This window comes from Oncorhynchus mykiss, chromosome 16 (assembly GCF_057628025.1).
Source record: "Oncorhynchus mykiss isolate SJ-2025 chromosome 16, ASM5762802v1, whole genome shotgun sequence".
Classification (NCBI taxonomy): Eukaryota; Metazoa; Chordata; class Actinopteri; order Salmoniformes; family Salmonidae; genus Oncorhynchus; species Oncorhynchus mykiss.
The window spans coordinates 81387501-81414806 of NC_143037.1; the positions used below are offsets into that span (position 1 = coordinate 81387501).

The 27306-nt window shown below is 48.7% G+C and overlaps 1 protein-coding gene across 1 annotated transcript in view; it reads right to left on the reverse strand.

Annotated features, from left to right (window-relative positions):
- Window positions 1–27306, reverse strand: part of LOC110492720 (constitutive coactivator of PPAR-gamma-like protein 2) — a 100385-nt gene that overhangs the window by 10193 nt on the left and 62886 nt on the right. The window contains exons 10-14 of the mRNA XM_036947862.2: window positions 20132–20381; window positions 19435–19549; window positions 10781–10990; window positions 268–577; window positions 1–92 (exon numbers count right to left, since the gene is read on the reverse strand). The exon at window positions 1–92 is cut by the window's left edge and continues 44 nt beyond it. Coding sequence (XP_036803757.2) covers window positions 1–92; window positions 268–577; window positions 10781–10990; window positions 19435–19549; window positions 20132–20381 — 977 coding nt within the window. The remainder of the gene's footprint in view (window positions 93–267; window positions 578–10780; window positions 10991–19434; window positions 19550–20131; window positions 20382–27306) is intronic.

The following is a 27306-nucleotide window of genomic DNA, read 5'->3' on the forward strand; positions in this document are numbered from 1 at the left end:
TCTGCCACGCAGTGGTTTGTTCCCGGACCACTGGCCCACCACCATGCCGGCTATCTCCAACTTCCCTCCCTGAGGGGGGATCGACTGCAGACCTGGGGAGACAGACCGGATGAGAATGTTTTTCATAACTGTTGAAAATGGTATAGTTGGAACACCTATCAGCACAATGATGATCTGGGTGTTTCTAATCTGTCAAACAAACACCAAGGCATGTCTATATATGTGTGAACTGCGTGTCTACTGTGTATGCGTTTGTTAGTTGTTTACCTGGGAAGCCTCTGGGTCGATGCTGGGCTGGGTGGTGGTGAGGATGATGAGGGTGGTGGTGAGGATCATTTGGGTGGTGGTGAGGATGATGAGGGTGGTGGTGAGGATCATTTGGGTGGTGGTGAGGATGATGAGGGTGGTAGTGGGGGGGCATGTTACCCATGGGCCGGGGGGGGTAGAGGGGGGGTGGGGGGTAGAAGGGGGGAGGGCGGAGGAAGGAAAGAGGGGGGAGAGGGGGAGGAGGACGAGTAAAGTTGATGCCGTCTAGAATGGCCTGACGCATCTTCTCCACACGAGACACCAGCTCCTCCTGAAGGAGAGGACAAGGACAGAGATATACACGTTGAGACCCTTCAGGATGGAGAGGAGAGAGATATATACACATTGAGACCCCCAGGATGGAGAGGAGAGAGAGAGATATATACACGTTGAGACCCCCAGGATGGAGGGGAGAGAGAGATATACACGTTGAGACCCCCAGGATGGAGAGGAGAGAGAGATATACACGTTGAGACCCCCAGGATGGAGAGGAGAGAGAGAGAGATATACACGTTGAGACCCCCAGGATGGAGAGGAGAGAGATACACGTTGAGACCCCCAGGATGGAGAGGAGAGAGAGAGAGAGAGATACACGTTGAGACCCCCAGGATGGAGAGGAGAGAGATACACGTTGAGACCCCCAGGATGGAGAGGAGAGAGAGAGAGATACACACATTGAGACCCCCAGGATGGAGAGGAGAGAGAGATATACACGTTGAGACCCCCAGGATGGAGAGGAGAGAGAGATACACGTTGAGACCCCGAGGATGGAGAGGAGAGAGAGATATACACGTTGAGACCCCCAGGATGGAGAGGAGAGATACACGTTGAGACCCCCAGGATGGAGAGGAGAGAGATGTATACACGTTGAGACCCCCAGGACGGAGGGGAGAGAGAGATATACACGTTGAGACCCCCAGGATGGAGAGGAGAGAGAGATATACACGTTGAGACCCCCAGGATGGAGAGGAGATACACGTTGAAACCCCCAGGATGGAGAGGAGAGAGATACACGTTGAGACCCCCAGGATGGAGAGGAGAGGGATACACGTTGAGACCCCCAGGATGGAGGGGAGAGAGAGATATACACGTTGAGACCCCCAGGATGGAGAGGAGAGAGATATATACACGTTGAGACCCCCAGGATGGAGAGGAGAGATACACGTTGAGACCCCCAGGATGGAGAGGAGAGAGAGATACACGTTGAGACCCCGAGGATGGAGAGGAGAGAGAGATATACACGTTGAGACCCCCAGGATGGAGAGAGAGATATACACGTTGAGACCCCCAGGATGGAGAGGAGAGAGAGATATACACGTTGAGACCCCCAGGATGGAGAGGAGAGGAGAGAGATACACGTTGAAACCCCCAGGATGGAGAGGAGAGAGATACACGTTGAGACCCCCAGGATGGAGAGGAGAGGGATACACGTTGAGACCCCCAGGATGGAGGGGAGAGAGAAATATACACGTTGAGACCCCCAGGATGGAGAGGAGAGAGATATATACCCGTTGAGACCCCCAGGATGGAGAGGAGAGATACACGTTGAGACCCCCAGGATGGAGAGGAGAGAGAGATACACGTTGAGACCCCGAGGATGGAGAGGAGAGAGAGATATACACGTTGAGACCCCCAGGATGGAGAGGAGAGATACAAGTTGAGACCCCCAGGATGGAGAGGAGAGAGATGTATACACGTTGAGACCCCCAGGATGGAGGGGAGAGAGAGATATACACGTTGAGACCCCCAGGATGGAGAGGAGAGAGAGATATACACGTTGAGACCCCCAGGATGGAGAGGAGAGAGATACACGTTGAAACCCCCAGGATGGAGAGGAGAGAGATACACGTTGAGACCCCCAGGATGGAGAGGAGAGGGATACACGTTGAGACCCCCAGGATGGAGGGGAGAGAGAGATATACACGTTGAGACCCCCAGGATGGAGAGGAGAGAGATATATACACGTTGAGACCCCCAGGATGGAGAGGAGAGATACACGTTGAGACCCCCAGGATGGAGAGGAGAGATACACGTTGAGACCCCCAGGATGGAGAGGAGAGAGAGATACACGTTGAGACCCCGAGGATGGAGAGGAGAGAGAGATATACACGTTGAGACCCCCAGGATGGAGAGAGAGATATACACGTTGAGACCCCCAGGATGGAGAGGAGAGAGAGATATACACGTTGAGACCCCCAGGATGGAGAGGAGAGGAGAGAGATACACGTTGAAACCCCCAGGATGGAGAGGAGAGAGATACACGTTGAGACCCCCAGGATGGAGAGGAGAGGGATACACGTTGAGACCCCCAGGATGGAGGGGAGAGAGAAATATAAACGTTGAGACCCCCAGGATGGAGAGGAGAGAGAGATATACACGTTGAGACCCCCAGGATGGAGAGGAGAGATACACGTTGAGACCCCCAGGATGGAGAGGAGAGATACACGTTGAGACCCCCAGGATGGAGAGGAGAGAGAGATACACGTTGAGACCCCGAGGATGGAGAGGAGAGAGAGATATACACGTTGAGACCCCCAGGATGGAGAGAGAGATATACACGTTGAGACCCCCAGGATGGAGAGGAGAGAGAGATATACACGTTGAGACCCCCAGGATGGAGAGGAGAGAGATACACGTTGAGACCCCCAGGATGGAGAGGAGAGGGATACACGTTGAGACCCCCAGGATGGAGGGGAGAGAGAAATATACACGTTGAGACCCCCAGGATGGAGAGGAGAGAGAGATATACACGTTGAGACCCCCAGGATGGAGAGGAGAGATACACGTTGAGACCCCCAGGATGGAGAGGAGAGATACACGTTGAGACCCCCAGGATGGAGAGGAGAGAGAGATACACGTTGAGACCCCCAGGATGGAGAGGAGAGATATACACGTTGAGACCCCCAGGATGGAGGGGAGAGAGAGATATACACGTTGAGACCCCCAGGATGGAGAGGAGAGAGAGATATACACGTTGAGACCCCCAGGATGGATAGGAGAGATACACGTTGAGACCCCCAGGGTGGAGAGGAGAGATACACGTTGAGACCCCCAGGATGGAGAGGAGAGAGAGATACACGTTGAGACCCCGAGGATGGAGAGGAGAGATACACGTTGAGACCCCCGGGATGGAGAGGAGAGAGATACACGTTGAGACCCCCAGGATGGAGAGGAGAGAGATGTATACACGTTGAGACCCCCAGGATGGAGAGGAGAGAGATGTATACACGTTGAGACCCCCAGGATGGAGAGGAGAGAGATACACGTTGAGACCCCGAGGATGGAGAGGAGAGAGAGATATACACGTTGAGACCCCCAGGATGGAGAGGAGAGAGATACACGTTGAGACCCCCGGGATGGAGAGGAGAGAGATGTATACACGTTGAGACCCCCAGGATGGAGAGGAGAGATATACACGTTGAGACCCCCAGGATGGAGGGGAGAGAGAGATATACACGTTGAGACCCCCAGGATGGAGAGGAGAGAGATATACACGTTGAGACCCCCAGGATGGAGAGGAGAGAGATATACACGTTGAGACCCCCAGGATGGAGAGGAGAGAGATATACACGTTGAGACCCCCAGGAATTCGCAACTTCCGGCGCCGACAGAGATGGCCGCCTCGCTTCGCGTTACGAGGAAACTATGCAGTATTTTGTATTTTTTACGTGTTATTTCTTACATTGGTACCCCAGGTAATCTTAGGTTTCATTACATACAGTCGGGAGGAACCACTGAATATAAGAGCAACGTCAACTCACCATCACTACGACCAGGAATATGACTATCCCGGAGCGGATCCTGTGTTTTGCCCAACACCCAGGACAATGGAATGGATCCCAGCCGGCGAACCAAAACAACGACGTCGTAAAAGAGGCAAACGAAGCGGTCTTCTGGTCAGGCTCCGGAGACGGGCACATCACGCACCGCTCCCAAGCATACTACTCGCCAATGTCCAGTCTCTTGACAACAAGGTTGATGAAATCCGAGCAAGGGTAGCGTTCCAGAGAGACATCAGAGACTGCAACGTTCCTTGTTTCACGGAAACATGGCTCACTCGAGAGACGCTATCGGAGTCAGTACAGCCAGCTGGTTTCTTCACGCATCGCGCCGACAGAAACAAACATCTTTCTGGTAAGAAGAGGGGCGGGGGCGTATGCCTTATGGTTAACAAGACGTGGTGTGGTCACAACAACTTACATGAACTCAAGTCCTTCTGTTCACCTGATTTAGAATTCCTCACAATCAAATGTCGACCGCATTATCTACCAAGGGAATTCTCTTCGATTATAATCACAGCCGCATATATTCCCCTCAAGCAGACACATTGACGGCCCTGAATGAACTTAATTTGACTCTATGTGAACTGGAAAACACATATCCTGAGGCTGCATTCATTGTAGCTGGGGATTTTAACAAGCTAATCTGAAAACAAGACTCCCAAAATTCTATCAGCATATCGATTGTGCTACCAGGGCTAGTAAAACCCTGGATCATTGTTATTCTAACTTCCGCGACGCATATAAGGCCCTCCCCCGCCCTCCCTTCGGAGAAGCTGACCACGACTACATTTTGTTGCTCCCTGCCTATAGACAGAGACTAAAACAGGAAGCTCCCGCGCTCAGGTCTGTTCAACGCTGGTCCGACCAATCTGATTCCACGCTTCAAAGATTGCTTCGATCACATGGACTGGGATATGTTCCGCATTGCGTCCAACAACAACATTGACGAATACGCTGATTCGGTGAGCGAGTTTATTAGCAAGTGCATTGGCGATGTAGTACCCACAGCAACTATTAAAGCATTCCCAAACCAGAAACCGTGGATTGATTGCAGCATTCGCGTGAAACTGAAAGCGGGAACCACTGCTTTTAATCAGGGCAAGGTGACCGGAAACATGCCTGAGCACAAACAGTGTAGCTATTCCCTCCGCAAGGCAATCAAACAAGCTAAGCGTCAGTATAGAGACAAAGTAGAGTCGCAATTCAACGGCTCAAACACAAGAGGTATGTGGCAGGGTCTACAGTCAATCACGGATTACAAAAAGAAAACCAGCCCCATCGCGGACCAGGATGTCTTGCTCCCAGACAGACTAAACAACTTCTTTGCTCGCTTTGAGGACAATACAGTGCCTCTGACACGGCCAGCTACCAAAACCTGCGGACTCTCCTTCACTGCAGCCGACGTGAGTAAAACATTTAACTTGTTTGCGACAGGATTTTCACTTTGGATGAATAGCGTACCCAGACTGAACTGCCTCCTACTCAGTCCCAGATGCTAATATATGCATATTATTATTAGTATTGGATAGAAAACACTCAGTTTCTAGAACTGTTTGAATGAAGTCTGTGAGTATAACAGAACTCATATGGCAGGCAAAAACCTGAGAAAAAATCCAACTGGAAGTGGGAAATCTGAGGTTTGTAGTTTTTGAACTCACCCCTATCGAATACACAGTGGGATATGGGTTATTTTGCTAAGTTATTTTCCTAAGGCTTCCACTAGATGTCAACTGTCTTTAGAATGTTGTTTCAGGCTGCTCATGTGAAGGGGGGCCGGATGGGAGCTGTTTGACTAATTGGTCTGCCTACAGCCTCATTCTCAGTCACGCGCTTTCACTTGAGAGTTAGTTCGCGTTCCATTGCTTTTCTACAAACAATGGAATTCTCCGGTTGGAACATTATTGAACTTTTATGATAAAAACATCCTAAAGATTGATTCTGTACTTAGTTTGACAAGTTTCTTCGACCTGTAATATAACTTTTTGAACGTTTTGTCCGAATGGACCAGATCGCGCTTTTGGATTTGCCCTAACAAAAGAAGCTATTGGACATAAATTGTTGACATTATCAAACAAAACAAGCATTTATTGTGGAACTGCAATTCCTGGGAGTGCATTCTGATGAAGATCATCAAAGGTAAGTGAATATTTATAATGCTATTTATGAATAATGTTGACTACCCAACATGGCGGATATTTTTCTGGCTGGGTGGGCTCTGAGCGCCGTTCTCAGATTATGCTTGTTCCATAAAGTAAAAAAGACAAACATCTGACACAGCGGTTGCATTAAGGAGAAATTTAGATCAAGTTCCCATGTATAATAGTTTAATTTTCATCAACATTTATAATGAGTATTTCTGTGAATTCATGTGGCTCTCTGCAATATCACGGCATGTTTTGGAACTACTGAACATAACACGCCAATGTAAAATAAGATTTTTCGACATAAATATGAACTTTACCGAACAAAACATACATGTATTGTGTAACATAAAGTCCTATGAGTGTCATCTGATGAAGATCATCAAAGGTTAGTGATGAATTTTATCTCCATTTGTGCTTTTTGTGACTCCTCTCTTTGGCTGGAAAAATGGCTGGGTTTTTCTGTGAGTTGGTGGTGACCTAACATAATAGTTTGTGGAGCTTTCACTGTAAAGCATTTTTGAAATCAGACACTGTAGCTGGATTAAAGATAATTTTATCTTTAAAATGGTGCCTAATACTTGTATGTTTGAGAAATTTGATTTATGAGATTTCTGTTGATTTGTATTTGGCACCCTGCAATTCCATTGGCTGTTGGCGAGGGGTTCCGCTAGCGGAACGGGGTTCCCGTCTGCAGGCCCAGACAGCATCCCCAGCCGCGTCCACAGAGCATGCGCAGACCAGCTGGCTGGTGTGTTTACGGACATATTCAATCAATCCCTATCCCAGTCTGCAGTTCCCACATGCTTCAAGAGGGCCACCATTGTTCCTGTTCCCAAGAAAGCCAAGGTAACTGAGCTAAACGACTACCGCCCCGTAGCACTCACTTCCGTGATCATGAAGTGCTTAGAGAGACAGGTAGGACTAAACAGGTAGGACTAAACCCTACGCTGCTCACTATACAACAGGTAGGACTAAACCCTACGCTGCTCACTATACAACAGGTAGGTCTAATCCTGGATGCTGATTGGTTAAGACCGTGTTCCAGACAGTGTCTATTCCACAAGTTACCCCAGAATAAGGCTATGACACTGAAATGCCTATTTACTCTGTTCCATCTCACAGCGCAATTCACTGTCATCTGCCCAGCCAGGCAATTGATGAACTTGATCTTCACTTTAAAAAAGCATTTAGATATAATCTCCCCTTGCTTATAGCTACAATTTGTTTTTCATAAATGGAGATTTGTATAACTCTTTCAGTCTGTCTATCTGACATTTGCAACAATGTTTCAATATTGAAATTCGATCTCCACTGTTCCATAGTTAAAGGGTCCGTGCTATCCGGGATAATTGGTACATCCCTACACCACTGAAGTTGACATTTAAAATGGTAAAGGTTTGGGTTATGGTTAGAACAAGGGTAAGGACATCCCAAGGATCCCAGATAGCACTGACCATAGTTAATGAACATTTTAAGCGAGACAGACAGGTTTTTCAGCCAGTCGATATCATGAATCAGCATGAGAATAATTTTTATGGATACAGTGTTTTCGGAAAGTATTCAGACCGCTTCACTTCTTCCACATTTTGTTACATTACAGCCTTACTGTAAAATGGCTTTAATAAAAACATGTCCTCATTCTACACACAATACCCCAGAATGACTAAGCAAAAACAGGCATTTTTTTGTGTGCAAATTCATTAAAAATAAAAACAGAAACACCTTATTTACATAAGTATTCAGACCCTTTGCTATGAGACTCGAAATTGAACTCAGGTGCATCCTGTTTCCATTGATCATCCTTGAGATGTTTCTACAACTTGATTGGACATGATTTGGAAAGGCACACACCTGTCTATATAAGGTCCCACAGTTGACAGTGCATGTCAGAACAAAAACCAAGCCATGAGGTCGAATTACTTGTCCATAGAGCCCCAAGACAGGATTGTGTCGAGCCACAGATCTGGGGAAGGGTACCAAAAAATTTCTGCAGCATTGAAGGTCCCCAAGAACAGTGACCTTCTTCATTCTTAAATGGAAGAAGTTTGGAACCACCAAGACTTTTCTTAGAGCTGGCCACTCGGCCAAACTGAGCAATCGGGGGAGAAGGGCCTTGGTCAGGGAGGTGACCAAGAACCACATGGTCACTCTGACAGAGCTCCAGAGTTCCTCTGTGGAGATGGGAGAACCTTCCAGAAGGACAACCATCTCTGCAGCACTCCACCAATCAGGACTTTATGGTAGATTGGCCAGACGGAAGCCACTCCTCAGTAAAAGGCACATGACAGCCCGCTGTCACGACTCTCCAACCACGAGAAACAAGATTCTCTAGTCTGATGAAACCAAGATTGAACTCTTTGGCCTGAATGCCAAGCGTCACGTCTGGAGGACGTGGTGGTGGCTGCATCATGCTGTGGGGATGTCTTTCAGCAGCAGGGAATGGGAGACTAGTCAGGATCATGGGAATGATGAACGAAGCAAAGTACATTGAGATCCTTGATGAAAAGCTGCTCCAGAGCAGGACCTTAGACTGGGGCGAAGGTTCACCTTCCAATAGGACAAAGACCCTAAACACACAGCCAAGACAAAGCAGGAGTGGCTTTGGGACAAGTCTATGCATGTCTTTGAGTGGCCCTGCCAGAGTCCAGACTTGAACCCGATCGAACATCTCTGGAGACCTGAAAATAGCTGTGCAGCGACGCTCCCCATCCTACCTGACCGAGCTTGAGAGGACCTGCAGAGAGGAATGGGAGAAACTCCCCAAATACAGGTGTGCCAAGCTTGTAGCGTCATACCCAAGAAGACTTGAGGCTGTAATTGCTGCCAAAGGTGCTTCAAAGTACTGAGTAAAGGGTCTGAATAGTTATATAAATGTGATTTCATTATTTTTTTTTTTATACGTTTGCAAAAAAATCTAAAAACCTGTTTTTACTTTGTCATTATGGGGTATTGTGTGTAGATTGATGGAGTGGGAATCAATTTTAGAATAAGGCTGTAACGTAACAAATTGTGAAAAAAGTCAAGGGGTCTGAATACTTTCCAAATGCACTGTATAGTGTACACTGTATACACTGCACAAAGAAATGTCCATAGATAAACAGGAACAACTAAATGCAGCTAGTTTGCTGTGTAGTGTTTGTGTTAGCTGTGTTGTTGCATAGGGAGCAAGGGGGAAAGGTCAGGTAGCAAGGGGGAAAGGTCAGGTAGCAAGGGGGGAAAGGTCAGGTAGCAAGGGGGGAAAGGTCAGGTAGCAAGGGGGAAAGGTCAGGTAGCAAGGGGGGAAAGGTCAGGTAGCAAGGGGGGAAAGGTCAGGTAGCAAGGGGGAAAGGTCAGGTAGCAAGGGGGAAAGGTCAGGTAGCAAGAGGGAAAGGTCAGGTAGCAAGAGGGAAAAGATCAGGTAGCAAGGGGGAAAGGTCAGGTAGCAAGGGGCAAAGGGTCAGGTAGCAAGGGGGAAAGGTCAGGTAGCAAGGGGGAAAAGTCAGGTAGCAAGAGGGAAAAGGTCAGGTAGCAAGGGGGAAAGGTCAGGTAGCAAGAGGGAAAAGGTCAGGTAGCAAGGGGCAAAGGGTCAGGTAGCAAGGGGGAAAGTTCAGGTAGCAAGAGGGAAAGGTCAGGTAGCAAGAGGGAAAAGGTCAGGTAGCAAGAGGGAAAAGGTCAGGTAGCAAGAGGGAAAAGGTCAGGTAGCAAGGGGCAAAGGGTCAGGTAGCAAGGGGGAAAGTTCAGGTAGCAAGAGGGAAAGGTCAAGTAGCAAGAGGGAAAAGGTCAGGTAGCAAGAGGGAAAAGGTCTGTCACCAGTCAACAAATGACCAGTGAACCTTGGCTGGAAACAATGCAATGGAACGAACGCCTAGACGGCTTGGGTAGCAACCTCAGGACTATCTCCTCTGGAAAGGATGAAATAGTAGGAATAAATGAATGTTAATCATTTTAATATGCTGGTAGCCGTTGTATAAAAGTGATAATGGCCTCAATAACGTGGTTTGGAGGATATATTGGCCCGGTCTGTCGGCCCGAGACAAAACACACCGTACCATTATATCCTCCAAACCACAGCTTCTCGGGCATTATCACTAAAATAGAATTGTCACTGCTCAGTGGGGAGAACGGCGCTAACTTTGAACGTTAAATGAAATCCCCAGAATACAAAATACATTTGGGCCCATTTACAAAGCTAACAGACTACCATCTACCATGTGCAAAAGCGACCTGTTCCTGGTTTTATGGTGTATTCCTGAGTCTTCCCCTTTAAATTGACATAGAAACGCCCCCTAGTTAACACTTTTAAGTACAAGAATATTAAGTTTTAAAATAGCTAGTGTCAACACTTAAGTACAAGAATATTAAGGTTATAATATTGTAGAGCATAATCAAATTAATGTTATTTAAGGCAAAGAAAACAATGTTTTAAGTTTAAGTTAGTAGCACCCTCTTGAATTGCCCCGTTTTACACTGCATTCTAGAGCAGGTAGTGAACGCCCTATACGTTGCCATGTTTCTGTCCGGCTCCCCGACCTCGAACCGCCGACCCAGAGAGGGGTCACACACACCTACCTGTCCTTCACACATGTCGAACAGGGCCAGTCGGTCTCGGCCGGCGCGGGCCAGTTTGGTCTGGAAGAGTTTCCCGTCGAAGAAGCCCCAGGGGCAGCAGTGTTCCCATGGTAACGGCTGACCACACACGTCATTGACCAACAGAGCAGTGTCCACGCCCGCCATGAAGAGAGACGCCAGCTGGACCCCCCGACTGTCTACCTTCTCTACCTACAGAGATACACACAATAAAATATAGTCACTGAACAAAAATACACGCAACAATTTCAATGATTTTACTGAGTTTACAGTTCGTAAGGAAATCAGTAAAAATACATTCATTAGGCCCTAATCTATGGATTTTACATGACTGGGCAGGGGCACAGCCATGGATCGGCATATGCCCACCCACTGGGAGCCAGGTCCAGCCAATCAGACTGAGTTTTTCCAAACAATTATTTTTTTTATTTCAGCTCATGGGATCAACACTTGTATGTATGAATTCAGTGTGTTAGTTGTTTTGGATATTATTTAGGCCTATATGATCAGCACTACTTTCTAAGAGAACCTTTATCCTGTCTTCTCTTGAGATTAAAGTCATATTTAGATTTACTGCAAGATATGAATTGCCACAATGACATTTGTTCCTCAAATTAGGTATTTTATTGGCTCTGCTCCTTTTGACACTTAGGGTAAGGAAACCAATGTTCTGTGGGTGGGATTGTCAGAGGAGGGGGCAGGATGTTTGTGAGTCAGAGTTGGTAGGGTTTCAGAGCTGTCAATCAATCACTGTGGGTGGGACTTGAGGGAAGGCTGTTTTTCTTTAGCAATGTAGTAAAGTAAAAGTTGTCAAAAAAAAAAAAATAGAATACAGATACCCCCCAAAAAACTACTTAAGTAGTACTTTAAAGTATTATTTTAAAGTACTTGCCAGTGTAGCCTAGTGATGGGTTGTTCATGAATGAAATGCTCTTTTTGAATAGATCTTTTAGGTAAATGGAACCGAATCACATCAGTGAGAAAGACATTCATTTGGCTCCCTAATTAGCATACTAGTAGGCTACTACTGCTTTTTGCCGATTATCTGCACATAAATTATGAATACATTTGAAGATGTTGAATCCCAACTGCAGGAACAATAGGTAGTGGAGAGAGAGCCTCACTGTGGTCCAAAATATAATAAAATAAATAATGTATACATTTCCCCTGATATCCAAAAGCACTCGCTACACCTGCAATAACATCTGCTAAACACGTATGTGACCAATAAAATGTGATTTGATTCGATTTTTATTAGACATTTTGAATGCTTAGCAGGACAGGAACATTGTCTAATTCACCCACTTAAAGAGAAAATCCTTGGTCATCCCTACTGCATCTGATCTGGCGGACTCACTAAACACATGTGACTCACCACCTGGATTCGGTAGCAACATTTGAAATGATGTTTTTACACTGGATAAAAGTAGAGACTCGGAGCTACAAAATGGTATATCATACACTACAGTTGAGGAACAATGGGAAAGTAATTCTGCTTTGGAAGTTGAACAACTTGTAAACTCCTTTTGCCTTTGAATGTTTGGGTTTCTAGTGAAGAGCTCTTCTTCATCTACACCCATTCAGCATAGTTCACACCCTCTTAAGCTTTAGCCCCACCAAACTCGTTTCACTCTTGGAGTGCAAGCACACTTGACGCTCTGATGATTTGTTTACCTCTGGATAACATGAAAACAGCCTAACCAGCTCTGCTGCCTACAATTACATTATGCTTTTTTTCAGACGTTTACTGACACCGGCCATATTCAACAGGTGTTGTACACACGTCACGTAACATTAGCTAATGAGCCAGCCAGCTAACGTTAGCTAACGAGCCAGCCAGCTAACGTTAGCTAACGAGACAGACAGCTAACGTTAGCTAGTTAAACAACAATAAACACAGTGCCAACAATGCCACAGTGCTGGGAGCTAACCAACCAGGTGCAATGTTAGCTAGCTAACATTAGGCTCTAACTAGAACAGAAAACAGCTCTGGGATACGAATAATACAGTCAGCTAGGGAGCCAGCCAGCTAACGTTAGCTAGCTAGCTAATAGTACACTTTAGCTTGAAATGAAACCACTTTCTGCACAAATTAGAAACGTGTAATATCTGAAAATTTAGCTAGCTACAGCTAGACTATCTTACCTGTATACATCATCATCCATGATGGACACGTCTCCCTGTCAGGATATCACCATTGCGCTTAATTTGAAGATGTAATCCAGATGTAACTTCTCAGATAGAGTTCAGTTTGTCAAATCGGAGGGTGTGTTGTCCGGACCTCTGACAGTCTCTATGGGGGTGCCACAGGGTTCAATTCTCGGGCCGACTCTTTTCTCTGTATACATCAATGATGTCGCTCTTGCTGCTGGTGATTCTATGATCCACCTCTATGCAGACAACACCATTCTGTATACATCTGGCCCTTCTTTGGACACTGTGTTAAGCATCTCCAATCCAAAATTACATCTAGAATCGGCTTCCTATTTCGCAACAAAGCCTCCTTCACTCATGCTGCTAAACATACCATCGTAAAACGGACTATCCTACCGATCCTTGACATTCGGCGATGTCATTTACAAAATAGCCTCTAACATTCTACTCAACAAATTGGATGCAGTCTATCACAGTGCCATCTGTTTTGTCACCAAAGCCCGATATACTACGCACCAGTGCGACCTGTACGCTCTCGTTGGCTGGCCCTCGCTTCATACTCGTCGCCAAACCCACTGGCTCCAGGTCATCTATAAGTCTTTGCTAGGTAAAACCCCGCCTTATCTCAGCTCACTGGTCACCATAGCAACACCCACCCATAGCACGTGCTCCAGCAGGTATTTTTCATTGGTCATCCCCAAAGCCAACTCCTCCTCCTTCGGCCGCCTTTTCTTCCAGTTCTCTGTTGCCAACGACTGGAACGAATTGCAAAAATCACTGAAGCTGGAGACTTCTATCTCCCTCACTAGCTTTTAGCACAGCTGTTAGAGCAGCTTACCGATCACTGCACCTGTACATAGCCCATCTGTAAACAGCTCACCCAAATACCTCATCCCCATACTGTTATTTATTTTTGCTCTTTTGCACCCCAATATCTCTACTTTCACATAATCTGCACATCACTCCAGTGTTAATGCTAAATTGTAATTATTTTGCCACTATGGCCTATTTATTGCCTGACCTCCCTTATCTTACCTCATTTGCACACACTGTATATATATTTTTCTATTGTGTTATTGACTGTATGTTTGTTTATGTGTAACTCTGTGCTGTGGTTTTTGTCGCACAGCTTTGCTTTATATTGGCCAGGTCGCAGTTGTAAATGAGAACCTTTTCTCAACTAGCAGGTGAAATAAAGGTGAAATAAAAAATAAGTAAACTCAGTAAAATCTTTGAAATTGTGGCATGTTGCGTTTATATTTTTGTTCAGTATACGACCACATCCTCTCCTATACCAACTCTATCAGATCTAGAAACAATAGAACAGGTGCCGACAGAGATGGCCGCCTGGCTTCGCGTTCCTAGGAAACTATGCAGTTTTTTGTTTTTTTTACGTGTTATTTCTTACATTGGTACCCCAGGTCATCTTAGGTTTCTTTACATACAGTCGAGAAGAACTACTGAATATAAGAGCAGCGTCAACTCGCCATCAGTACGACCAAGAATATGACTATCCCGGAGCGGATCCTGTGTTCTGCCTTTCACCCAGGACAACGGAATGGATCCCAGCCGGCGACCCAAAACAACGACGCCGTAAAAGAGGCAAACGACGCAGTCTTCTGGTCAGGCTCCGGAGACGGGCACATCGCGCGCCACTCCCTAGCATACTACTCGCCAATGTCCAGTCTCTTGACAACAAGGTTGATGAAATCCGAGCAAGGGTAGCATTCCATAGGGACATCAGGGACTGTAACGTTCTTTGCTTCACGGAAACATGGCTCACTCGAGAGATGCTTATCGGAGTCGGTGCAGCCAGCTGGTTTCTCCACGCATCGCGCCGACAGAAACAAACATCTTTCTGGTAAGAAGAGGGGCGGGGGCGTATGCCTTTATGGTTAACGAGACGTGGTGTGGTCACAACAACATACAGGAACTCAAGTCCTTCTGTTCACCTGATTTAGAATTCTCACAATCAAATGTCGACCGCATTATCTACCAAGGGAATTCTCTTCGATTATAATCACAGCCGTATATATTCCCCCCCAAGCAGACACATCGATGGCTCTGAACGAACTTTATTTGACTCTTTGCAAACTGGAATCCACACATCCTGAGGCTGCATTCATTGTAGCTGGGGATTTTAACAAGGCTAATCTGAAAACAAGACTCCCTAAATTGTATCAGCATATCGATTGCACAACCAGGGCTGGTAAAACCTTGGATCATTGCTACTCTAACTTCCGCGATGCATATAAGGCCCTTCCCCGCACTCCTTTCGGAAAAGCTGACCACGACTCCATTTTTCTGCTCCCTGCCTACAGACAGAAGCTAAAACAAGAAGCTCCCACGCTCAGGTCTGTTCAAAGCTGGTCTGACCAATCTGATTCCACGCTCCAAGACTGCTTCCATCACGTGGACTGGGATATGTTTCGTATTGCGTCAGACAACAACAATGCTGATTCGGTGAGCGAGTTCATTAGAACGTGCGTTGAAGATGTCGTTCCCATAGCAACGATTAAAACATTCCCAAACCAGAAACCGTGGATTGATGGCAGCATTCGCGTGAAACTGAAAGCGCAAACCACTGCTTTTAATCAGGGCAAGGTGACCGGAAACATGACCGAATACAAACAGTGTAGCTATTCCCTCCGCAAGGCAATTGAACAAGCTAAGCGTCAGTATAGAGACAAAGTAGAGTCGCAATTCAACGGCTCAGACACAAGAGGTATGTGGCAGGGTCTACAGTCAATCACGGATTACAAAAATAAAACCAGCCCAGTCACAGACCAGGATGCCTTGCTCCCAGGCAGACTAAATAACTTTTTTGCCCGCTTTGAGGACAATACAGTGCCACTGACACGGCCCGCAACCAAAACATGCGGACTCTCCTTCACTGCAGCCGAGGTGAGTAAAACATTTAAACGTGTTAACCCTCGCAAGGCTGCAGGCCCAGACGGCATCCCCAGCCGCGCCCTCAGAGCATGCGCAGACCAGCTGGCTGGTGTGTTTACGGACATATTCAATCGATCCCTATCCCAGTATGCAGTTCCCACATGCTTCAAGAGGGCCACCATTGTTCCTGTTCCCAAGAAAGCTAAGGTAACTGAGCTAAACGACTACCGCCCCGTAGCACTCACTTCTGTCATCATGAAGTGCTTTGAGAGACTAGTCAAGGACCATATCACCTCCACCCTACCTGACACCCTAGACCCACTCCAATTTACTTACCGCCCAAATAGGTCCACAGACGATGCAATCTCAACCACACTGCACACTACCCTAACCCATCTGGACAAGAGGAATACCTATGTGAGAATGCTGTTCATCGACTACAGCTCAGCATTTAACACCATAGTACCCTCCAAACTCGTCATCAAGCTCGAGACCCTGGGTCTCGACCCCGCCCTGTGCAACTGGGTACTGGACTTCCTGACAGGCCGCCCCCCAGGTGGTGAGGGTAGGTAACAACATCTCCACCCCGCTGATCCTCAACACTGGGGCCCCACAAGGGTGCGTTCTGAGCCCTCTCCTGTACTCCCTGTTCACCCACGACTGCGTGGCCACGCACGCCTCCAACTCAATCATCAAGTTTGCGGACGACACAACAGTGGTAGGCTTGATTACCAACAACGACAAGACGGCCTACAGGGAGGAGGTGAGGGCCCTCGGAGTGTGGTGTCAGGAAAATAACCTCACACTCAACATCAACAATACTAAGGAGATGATTGTGGACTTCAGGAAACAGCAGAGGGAACACCCCCCTATCCACATCGATGGAACAGTAGTGGAGAGGGTAGTAAGTTTTAAGTTCCTCGGCATACACATCACAGACAAACTGAATTGGTCCACCCACACAGACAGCATCGTGAAGAAGGCGCAGCAGCGCCTCTTCAACCTCAGGAGGCTGAAGAAATTTGGTTTGTCACCAAAAGCACTCACAAACTTCTACAGATGCACAATCGAGAGCATCCTGTCGGGCTGTATCACCGCCTGGTACAGCAACTGCTCCGCCCACAACCGTAAGGCTCTCCAGAGGGTAGTGAGGTCTGCACAACGCATCACCGGGGGCAAACTACACCACCCGATGTCACAGGAAGGCCATAAAGATCATCAACGACAACAACCACCCGAGCCACTGCCTGTTCACCCCGCTATCATCCAGAAGGCGAGGTCAGTACAGGTGCATCAAAGCTGGGACCGAGAGACTGAAAAAACAGCTTCTATCTCAAGGCCATCACTGTTAAACACTAACATTGAGTGGCTGCTGCCAACACACTGACTCAACTCCAGCCACTCAACTCCAGCCACTTTAATAATGGGAATTGATGGGAATTGATGTAAAATATATCACTAGCCACTTTAAACAATGCTACTTAATATAATGTTTACATACCCTACATTATTTATCTCATATGCATACGAATATACTGTACTCTATATCATCTACTGCATCTTTAAGTAATACATGTATCACTAGCCACTTTAAACTATGCCACTTTGTTTACATACTCATATGTATATACTGTACTCAATAACATCTACTGTATCTTGCCTATGCCGCTCTGTACCATCACTCATTCATATATCTTTATGTACATATTCTTTATCCCTTTACACTTGTGTGTTTAAGGTAGTAGTTTTGGAATTGTTAGCTAGATTACTCGTTGGTTATTACTGCATTGTCGGAACTAGAAGCACAAGCATTTCGCTACACTCGCATTAACATCTGCTAACCATGTGTATGTGACAAATAAAATTTGATTTGACATCTTCATGTACAGTACCAGTCAAAGGTTTGGACACACCTACTCATTCAAGGTTTTTTCTTTATTTTGACTATTTTCTACATTGTAGAATAATAGTGAAGACATCAAAACTATGAAATAACACACATGGAATCATGTAGTAACCAAAAAAGTGTTAAACAAGTCAAAATATATTTGAGATTCTTCAAAGTAGCCACTCTTTGCCTTGACAGCTTTGCACACACTTGGCATTCTCTCAACCAGATTCACCTGGAATGCTTTTCCAACAGTCTTGAAGAAGTTCCCACATATGCTGAGCACTTGTTGGCTTCTATTCCTTCACTATGCTTCCAACTCATCCCAAACCATCTCAATTGGGTTCAGATCAGGTGATTGTGGAGGCCAGATCATCTGATGCAGCACTCCATCACTCTCCTTGATCAAATAGGCCGTACACAGCCTGGAGGTGTGTTTTGGGTCATTGTCCTGTGATAGTCCCACTAAGCGCAAACCAGATGGGATGGTGTATCGCTGCAGAATGCTGTGGTAGCCATGCTGGTTAAGTGTGCCTTGAATTCTAAATAAATCACTGACAGTGCCACCAGCAAAGCAAAGCAACCCCACACCATCGCACCTCTTCCTCCATGCTTCAAGGTGGGAACCACACATTCGGAGATCACCCATTCACCTACTCTGCATCTCACAAAGACATGGCGGATGGAACCAAAGATCAAAAATTTGGACTCATCAGACCAAAGGACAGATTTCCACTGATCTAATGTCCATTGGTGTCCTTTAGTAGTGGTTTCTTTGCAGCAATTCAACTATGAAGGCCTGATTCACGCAGTCTCCTCTGAGCAGTTGATGTTGAGATGTGTCTGTTACTTGAACTCTGTGAAGCATTTATTTGGTCTGCAATCTGAGGCTGTTAACTCTAATGGCATTATCCTCTGCAGCAGAGATAACTCTGGGTCTTCCTTTCCTGTGGAGCACCTCATGAGAGCCAGTTTGGAATATGTTCCGGGATTCCTCATATGACATTAAGGGGTACACCACATCAGTCATTGGTTTTATCAAATAAGTGGGTTGATGACGTCGTCCCCACAGTGACTGTATGTGCATACCCCAACCAGAAGCCATGGATTACAGGCAACATCCGCACTGAGCTAAAGGCTAGAACTGCTGCGTTCAAGGAGCGGGACCCGGAAGCTTATAAGAAATCCCGCTATGACCACCGATGAGCCATCACACAGGCAAAGTGTCAATACAGGACTAAGATCGTACAACACCGGCTCCGACACTCGTAGGATGTGGCAGGGCTTGCCAACCATTACAGACTACAAAGGGAAGCACAGCCAAGAGCTGCCCAGTGACACAAGCCTACCAGACGAGCTAAACTACTTCTATGCTCGCTTCGAGGCAAATAACACTGAAACATGCATGAGGGCACCAGCTGTTCCGGACGATTGTGTGATCACGCTCTCTGCAGCCGATGTGAGTAAGACCTTTAAACAGGTCAACATTCACAAGGCCGCAGGGCCAGACGGATTACCAGGACGTGTACTGCGAGCATGGGCTGACCAACTACACCGTTGTTTTTGGGCCATGTGACAAATAAAATGTGATTTGACTTGATTTGCATGGTGCCAGTCAAGTTGAAACAGGCTTTACATCGTCTGTCACATCACGGTGTCGTCACCATGGAAATGTGATGGTTTGGTAATATGGGTGTTGTACCTTCAGTTCCTGTAGCTGGTCTGGTTCGTAGAGCTGGTTAGAGACTGCCTGGGCCAGGAAGGCATCTAACTCATGTCTCTGTAGAATACCACCACCTGGCCACTGCATCATATACCTGTTAACACACACACACACACCTGTTATCACACACACACACCTTTTAACACACACACACCTGTTAACATCACACACACCTGTTAACATCACACACACCTGTTAACATCACACACAACTGTTAACATCACACACAACTGTTAACATCACACACAACTGTTAACATCACACACACCTGTTAACATCACACACACCTGTTAACATCACACACAACTGTTAACATCACACACAACTGTTAACATCACACACACGTCTAACACGTCTCTGTGGAATCCTACCACCTGGCCACTGAATCATATACCTGTACAGAAAGACACAGCCTCACCTGAGCACGTAGCACACACGTGGTACACATACACACACACCTCTCAAACCCTTCCAGTCTCACCTGAGCACGCAGCACACACACGTGGTACACAGACACACACACCTCTCACACCCTTTCAGTCTCACCTGAGCACGCAGCACACACACTTGGTACACAGACACACACACCTCTCACACCCTTCCAGTCTCACCTGAGCACGCAGCACACACACGTGGTACACAGACACACACACCTCTCACACCCTTCCAGTCTCACCTGAGCACGCAGCACATGAGCAGAAGGTGTTGTGGGACCTGAGCAGGGTTGAGTAAGGCAGGACAGTCAGAGCGCAGACAGGCTAGGAAAGCTCTGGTCCTCCGGGAGCGATCTTCACTGGCTCTACCAAGCCACAGCCTCCGCAGGTTAGGACAGGTCCACTCTCTGAAGCACAGCGCTGGAACCAGCTCCGGGGTCAGGGCCGACTTCGACTTCCCACTGGACCACTCCTTCACTATCACTGGAGGAACTGCAGGACGATGAGAAGAACACATTCTCTTTTACAATAACAACCTAACCAACAAGATAAACAAATAAGCTGTGCAGCAAAGCAGACAGGTGACCGGGCTAGACAAAGCAGACAGGTGACCGGACTAGACAAAGCAGACAGGTGACCGGGCTAGACAAAGCAGACAGATGACCGGGGTAGACAAAGCAGACCGGGCTAGACAAAGCAGACAGGTGACCGGACTAGACAAAGCAGACAGGTGACCGGACTAGACAAAGCAGACAGGTGACCCGACTAGACAAAGCAGACAGGTGACCGGACTAGACAAAGCAGACAGGTGACCGGACTAGACAAAGCAGACAGGTGACTGGACTAGACAAAGCAGACAGGTGACCGGACTAGACAAAGCAGACAGGTGACCGGACTAGACAAAGCAGACAGGTGACCGGACTAGACAAAGCAGACAGGTGACCGGACTAGACAAAGCAGACAGGTGATCGGACTAGACAAAGCAGACAGGTGACCGGACTAGACAAAGCAGACAGGTGACCGGACTAGGCAAAGCAGACAGGTGACCGGACTAGACAAAGCAGACAGGTGACCGGGCTAGACAAAGCAGACAGGTGACCGGGCTAGACAAAGCAGACAGGTGACCGGGCTAGAGAAAGCAGACCGGTGACCGGGCTAGACAAAGCAGACCGGTGACCGGGCTAGACAAAGCAGACCGGGCTAGACAAAGCAGACAGGTGACCGGGCTAGACAAAGCAGACAAGTGACCGGGCTAGACAAAGCAGAAAGGTGACCAGGCTAGACAAAGCAGACCAGGCTAGACAAAGCAGACCAGGCTAGACAAAGCAGACCAGGCTAGACAAAGCAGACAAGTGACCGGGCTAGACAAAGCAGACAGGTGACCGGGCTAGACAAAGCAGACAGGTGACCGGGCTAGACAAAGCAGACAGGTGACCGGGCTAGAGAAAGCAGACCGGTGACCGGGCTAGACAAAGCAGACCGGTGACCGGGCTAGACAAAGCAGACCGGGCTAGACAAAGCAGACCGGGCTAGACAAAGCAGACAGGTGACCGGGCTAGACAAAGCAGACAAGTGACCGGGCTAGACAAAGCAGAAAGGTGACCAGGCTAGACAAAGCAGACCAGGCTAGACAAAGCAGACCAGGCTAGACAAAGCAGACCAGGCTAGACAAAGCAGACAAGTGACCGGGCTAGACAAAGCAGACAGGTGACCAGACTAGACAAAGCAGACCGGTGACTGGACTAGACAAAGCAAACAGGTGACTGGACTAGACAAAGCAGACAGGTGACTGGACTAGACAAAGCAGACCAGGCTAGACAAAGCAGACCAGGCTAGACAAAGCAGACAGCTGACCAGACTAGACAAAGCAGACAGGTGACCGGGCTAGACAAAGCAGACCGGGCTAGACAAAGCAGACAGGGCTAGACAAAGCAGACAGGTGACCGGGCTAGACAAAGCAGACCGGGCTAGACAAAGCAGACAGGTGACTGGCCTAGACAAAGCAGACAGGTGACCGGCCTAGACAAAGCAGACAGGTGACCGGGCTAGACAAAGCAGACCGGGCTAGACAAAGCAGACCAGGCTAGACAAAGCAGACAGGTGACTGGACTAGACAAAGCAGACAGGTGACTGGACTAGACAAAGCAGACAGGTGACTGGACTAGACAAAGCAGACAGGTGACCGGGCTAGACAAAGCAGACAGGTGACCGGGCTAGACAAAGCAGACAGGTGACCGGGCTAGACAAAGCAGACAGGTGACCGGGCTAGACAAAGCAGACAGGTGACCGGGCTAGACAAAGCAGACAGGTGACCGGGCTAGACAAAGCAGACAGGTGACCGGGCTAGACAAAGCAGACAGGTGACCGGGCTAGACAAAGCAGACAGGTGACCGGGCTAGACAAAGCAGACAGGTGACTGGGCTAGACAAAGCAGACAGGTGACTGGGCTAGACAAAGCAGACCGGGCTAGACAAAGCAGATCAGGCTAGACAAAGCAGACAGGTGACCGGACTAGACAAAGCAGACAGGTGACCGGACTAGACAAAGCAGACAGGTGACCGGACTAGACAAAGCAGACAGGTGACCGGACTAGACAAAGCAGACAGGTGACCGGACTAGACAAAGCAGACAGGTGACCGGACTAGACAAAGCAGACAGGTGACCGGACTAGACAAAGCAGACAGGTGACCGGACTAGACAAAGCAGACAGGTGACCGGACTAGACAAAGCAGACAGGTGACCGGACTAGACAAAGCAGACAGGTGACCGGACTAGACAAAGCAGACAGGTGACCGGACTAGACAAAGCAGACAGGTGACCGGACTAGACAAAGCAGACAGGTGACCGGACTAGACAAAGCAGACAGGTGACCGGACTAGACAAAGCAGACAGGTGACCGGACTAGACAAAGCAGACAGGTGATCGGACTAGACAAAGCAGACAGGTGACCGGACTAGGCAAAGCAGACAGGTGACCGGGCTAGAGAAAGCAGACCGGTGACCGGGCTAGACAAAGCAGACCGGTGACCGGGCTAGACAAAGCAGACCGGGCTAGACAAAGCAGACCAGGCTAGACAAAGCAGACCAGGCTAGACAAAGCAGACAAGTGACCGGGCTAGACAAAGCAGACAGGTGACCAGACTAGACAAAGCAGACCGGTGACTGGACTAGACAAAGCAAACAGGTGACTGGACTAGACAAAGCAGACAGGTGACTGGACTAGACAAAGCAGACCAGGCTAGACAAAGCAGACCAGGCTAGACAAAGCAGACAGCTGACCAGACTAGACAAAGCAGACAGGTGACTGGACTAGACAAAGCAGACAGGTGACTGGACTAGACAAAGCAGACAGGTGACCGGGCTAGACAAAGCAGACAGGTGACCGGGCTAGACAAAGCAGACAGGTGACCGGGCTAGACAAAGCAGACAGGTGACCGGGCTAGACAAAGCAGACAGGTGACCGGGCTAGACAAAGCAGACAGGTGACTGGGCTAGACAAAGCAGACAGGTGACTGGGCTAGACAAAGCAGACCGGGCTAGACAAAGCAGATCAGGCTAGACAAAGCAGACAGGTGACCGGACTAGACAAAGCAGACAGGTGACCGGACTAGACAAAGCAGACAGGTGACCGGACTAGACAAAGCAGACAGGTGACCGGACTAGACAAAGCAGACAGGTGACCGGACTAGACAAAGCAGACAGGTGACCGGACTAGACAAAGCAGACAGGTGACCGGACTAGACAAAGCAGACAGGTGACCGGACTAGACAAAGCAGACAGGTGACCGGACTAGACAAAGCAGACAGGTGACCGGACTAGACAAAGCAGACAGGTGATCGGACTAGACAAAGCAGACAGGTGACCGGACTAGACAAAGCAGACAGGTGACCGGACTAGGCAAAGCAGACAGGTGACCGGGCTAGACAAAGCAGACAGGTGACCGGACTAGACAAAGCAGACAGGTGACCGGACTAGACAAAGCAGACAGGTGACCGGACTAGACAAAGCAGACAGGTGACCGGACTAGACAAAGCAGACAGGTGACCGGACTAGACAAAGCAGACAGGTGACCGGACTAGACAAAGCAGACAGGTGATCGGACTAGACAAAGCAGACAGGTGACCGGACTAGACAAAGCAGACAGGTGACCGGACTAGACAAAGCAGACAGGTGACCGGGCTAGACAAAGCAGACAGGTGACCGGGCTAGAGAAAGCAGACAGGTGACCGGGCTAGAGAAAGCAGACCGGTGACCGGGCTAGACAAAGCAGACCGGTGACCGGGCTAGACAAAGCAGACCGGGCTAGACAAAGCAGACCGGGCTAGACAAAGCAGACAGGTGACCGGGCTAGACAAAGCAGACAAGTGACCGGGCTAGACAAAGCAGAAAGGTGACCAGGCTAGACAAAGCAGACCAGGCTAGACAAAGCAGACCAGGCTAGACAAAGCAGACCAGGCTAGACAAAGCAGACCAGGCTAGACAAAGCAGACAAGTGACCGGGCTAGACAAAGCAGACAGGTGACCAGACTAGACAAAGCAGACCGGTGACTGGACTAGACAAAGCAAACAGGTGACTGGACTAGACAAAGCAGACAGGTGACTGGACTAGACAAAGCAGACCAGGCTAGACAAAGCAGACCAGGCTAGACAAAGCAGACAGCTGACCAGACTAGACAAAGCAGACAGGTGACCGGGCTAGACAAAGCAGACCGGGCTAGACAAAGCAGACAGGGCTAGACAAAGCAGACAGGTGACCGGGCTAGACAAAGCAGACCGGGCTAGACAAAGCAGACAGGTGACTGGCCTAGACAAAGCAGACAGGTGACCGGCCTAGACAAAGCAGACAGGTGACCGGGCTAGACAAAGCAGACCGGGCTAGACAAAGCAGACCAGGCTAGACAAAGCAGACAGGTGACTGGACTAGACAAAGCAGACAGGTGACTGGACTAGACAAAGCAGACAGGTGACCGGGCTAGACAAAGCAGACAGGTGACCGGGCTAGACAAAGCAGACAGGTGACCGGGCTAGACAAAGCAGACAGGTGACCGGGCTAGACAAAGCAGACAGGTGACCGGGCTAGACAAAGCAGACAGGTGACCGGGCTAGACAAAGCAGACAGGTGACTGGGCTAGACAAAGCAGACAGGTGACTGGGCTAGACAAAGCAGACCGGGCTAGACAAAGCAGATCAGGCTAGACAAAGCAGACAGGTGACCGGACTAGACAAAGCAGACAGGTGACCGGACTAGACAAAGCAGACAGGTGACCGGACTAGACAAAGCAGACAGGTGACCGGACTAGACAAAGCAGACAGGTGACCGGGCTAGACAAAGCAGACAGGTGACCGGGCTAGACAAAGCAGACAGGTGACCGGGCTAGACAAAGCAGACAGGTGACCGGGCTAGACAAAGCAGACCGGGCTAGACAAAGCAGACCGGGCTAGACAAAGCAGACCAGGCTAGACAAAGCAGACAGCTAACCAGACTAGACAAAGCAGACAGGTGACTGGACTAGACAAAGCAGACAGGTGACCGGACTAGACCAAGCAGACAGGTGACCGGACTAGACAAAGCAGACAGGTGACCGGGCTAGACAAAGCAGACAGGTGACCGGACTAGACAAAGCAGACAGGTGACCGGGCTAGACAAAGCAGACAGGTGACCGGGCTAGACAAAGCAGACCGGGCTAGACAAAGCAGACCAGGCTAGACAAAGCAGACAGCTGACCAGACTAGACAAAGCAGACAGGTGACAGGACTAGACAAAGCAGACAGGTGACTGGACTAGACAAAGCAGACAGGTGACTGGACTAGACAAAGCAGACAGGTGACTGGACTAGACAAAGCAGACAGGTGACTGGACTAGACAAAGCAGACAGGTGACCGGACTAGACAAAGCAGACAGGTGACCGGACTAGACAAAGCAGACAGGTGACCGGGCTAGACAAAGCAGACAGGTGACCGGGCTAGACAAAGCAGACAGCTGACCGGGCTAGACAAAGCAGACAGGTGACCGGGCTAGACAAAGCAGACAGGTGACCGGACTAGACAAAGCAGACAGGTGACCGGACTAGACAAAGCAGACAGGTGACCGGACTAGACAAAGCAGACAGGTGACCGGGCTAGACAAAGCAGACAGGTGACCGGACTAGACAAAGCAGACAGCTGACCGGACTAGACAAAGCAGACAGGTGACCGGACTGGACAAAGCAGACAGCTGACCGGACTAGACAAAGCAGACAGGTGACCGGACTGGACAAAGCAGACAGGTGACCGGACTAGACAAAGCAGACAGGTGACCGGACTAGACAAAGCAGACAGGTGACCGGATTAGACAAAGCAGACAGGTGACCGGACTAGACAAAGCAGACAGGTGACCGGACTAGACAAAGCAGACAGCTGACCGGACTAGACAAAGCAGACAGCTGACCAGGCTAGACAAAGCAGACCAGGCTAGACAAAGCAGACAGGTGACCGGACTAGACAAAGCAGACAGGTGACTGGACTAGACAAAGCAGACAGGTGACCAGGCTAGACAAAGCAGACCGGGCAAGACAAAGCAGACCAGGCTAGACAAAGCAGACCAGGCTAGACAAAGCAGACAGCTGACCAGACTAGACAAAGCAGACAGGTGACCGGGCTAGACAAAGCAGACAGGTGACCGGACTAGACAAAGCAGACAGGTGACCGGACTAGACAAAGCAGACAGGTGACCGGACTAGACAAAGCAGACAGGTGACCGGGCTAGACAAAGCAGACAGGTGACCGGACTAGACAAAGCAGACAGCTGACCGGACTAGACAAAGCAGACAGGTGACCGGACTGGACAAAGCAGACAGCTGACCGGACTAGACAAAGCAGACAGGTGACCGGACTGGACAAAGCAGACAGGTGACCGGACTAGACAAAGCAGACAGGTGACCGGACTAGACAAAGCAGACAGGTGACCGGATTAGACAAAGCAGACAGGTGACCGGACTAGACAAAGCAGACAGGTGACCGGACTAGACAAAGCAGACAGCTGACCGGACTAGACAAAGCAGACAGCTGACCAGGCTAGACAAAGCAGACCAGGCTAGACAAAGCAGACAGGTGACCGGACTAGACAAAGCAGACAGGTGACTGGACTAGACAAAGCAGACAGGTGACCAGGCTAGACAAAGCAGACCGGGCAAGACAAAGCAGACCAGGCTAGACAAAGCAGACCAGGCTAGACAAAGCAGACAGCTGACCGGACTAGACAAAGCAGACAGGTGACTGGACTAGACAAAGCAGACAGGTGACTGGACTAGACAAAGCAGACAGGTGACTGGACTAGACAAAGCAGACAGGTGACTGGACTAGACAAAGCAGACAGGTGACCGGACTAGACAAAGCAGACAGGTGACCGGGCTAGACAAAGCAGACACCTGACCAGGCTA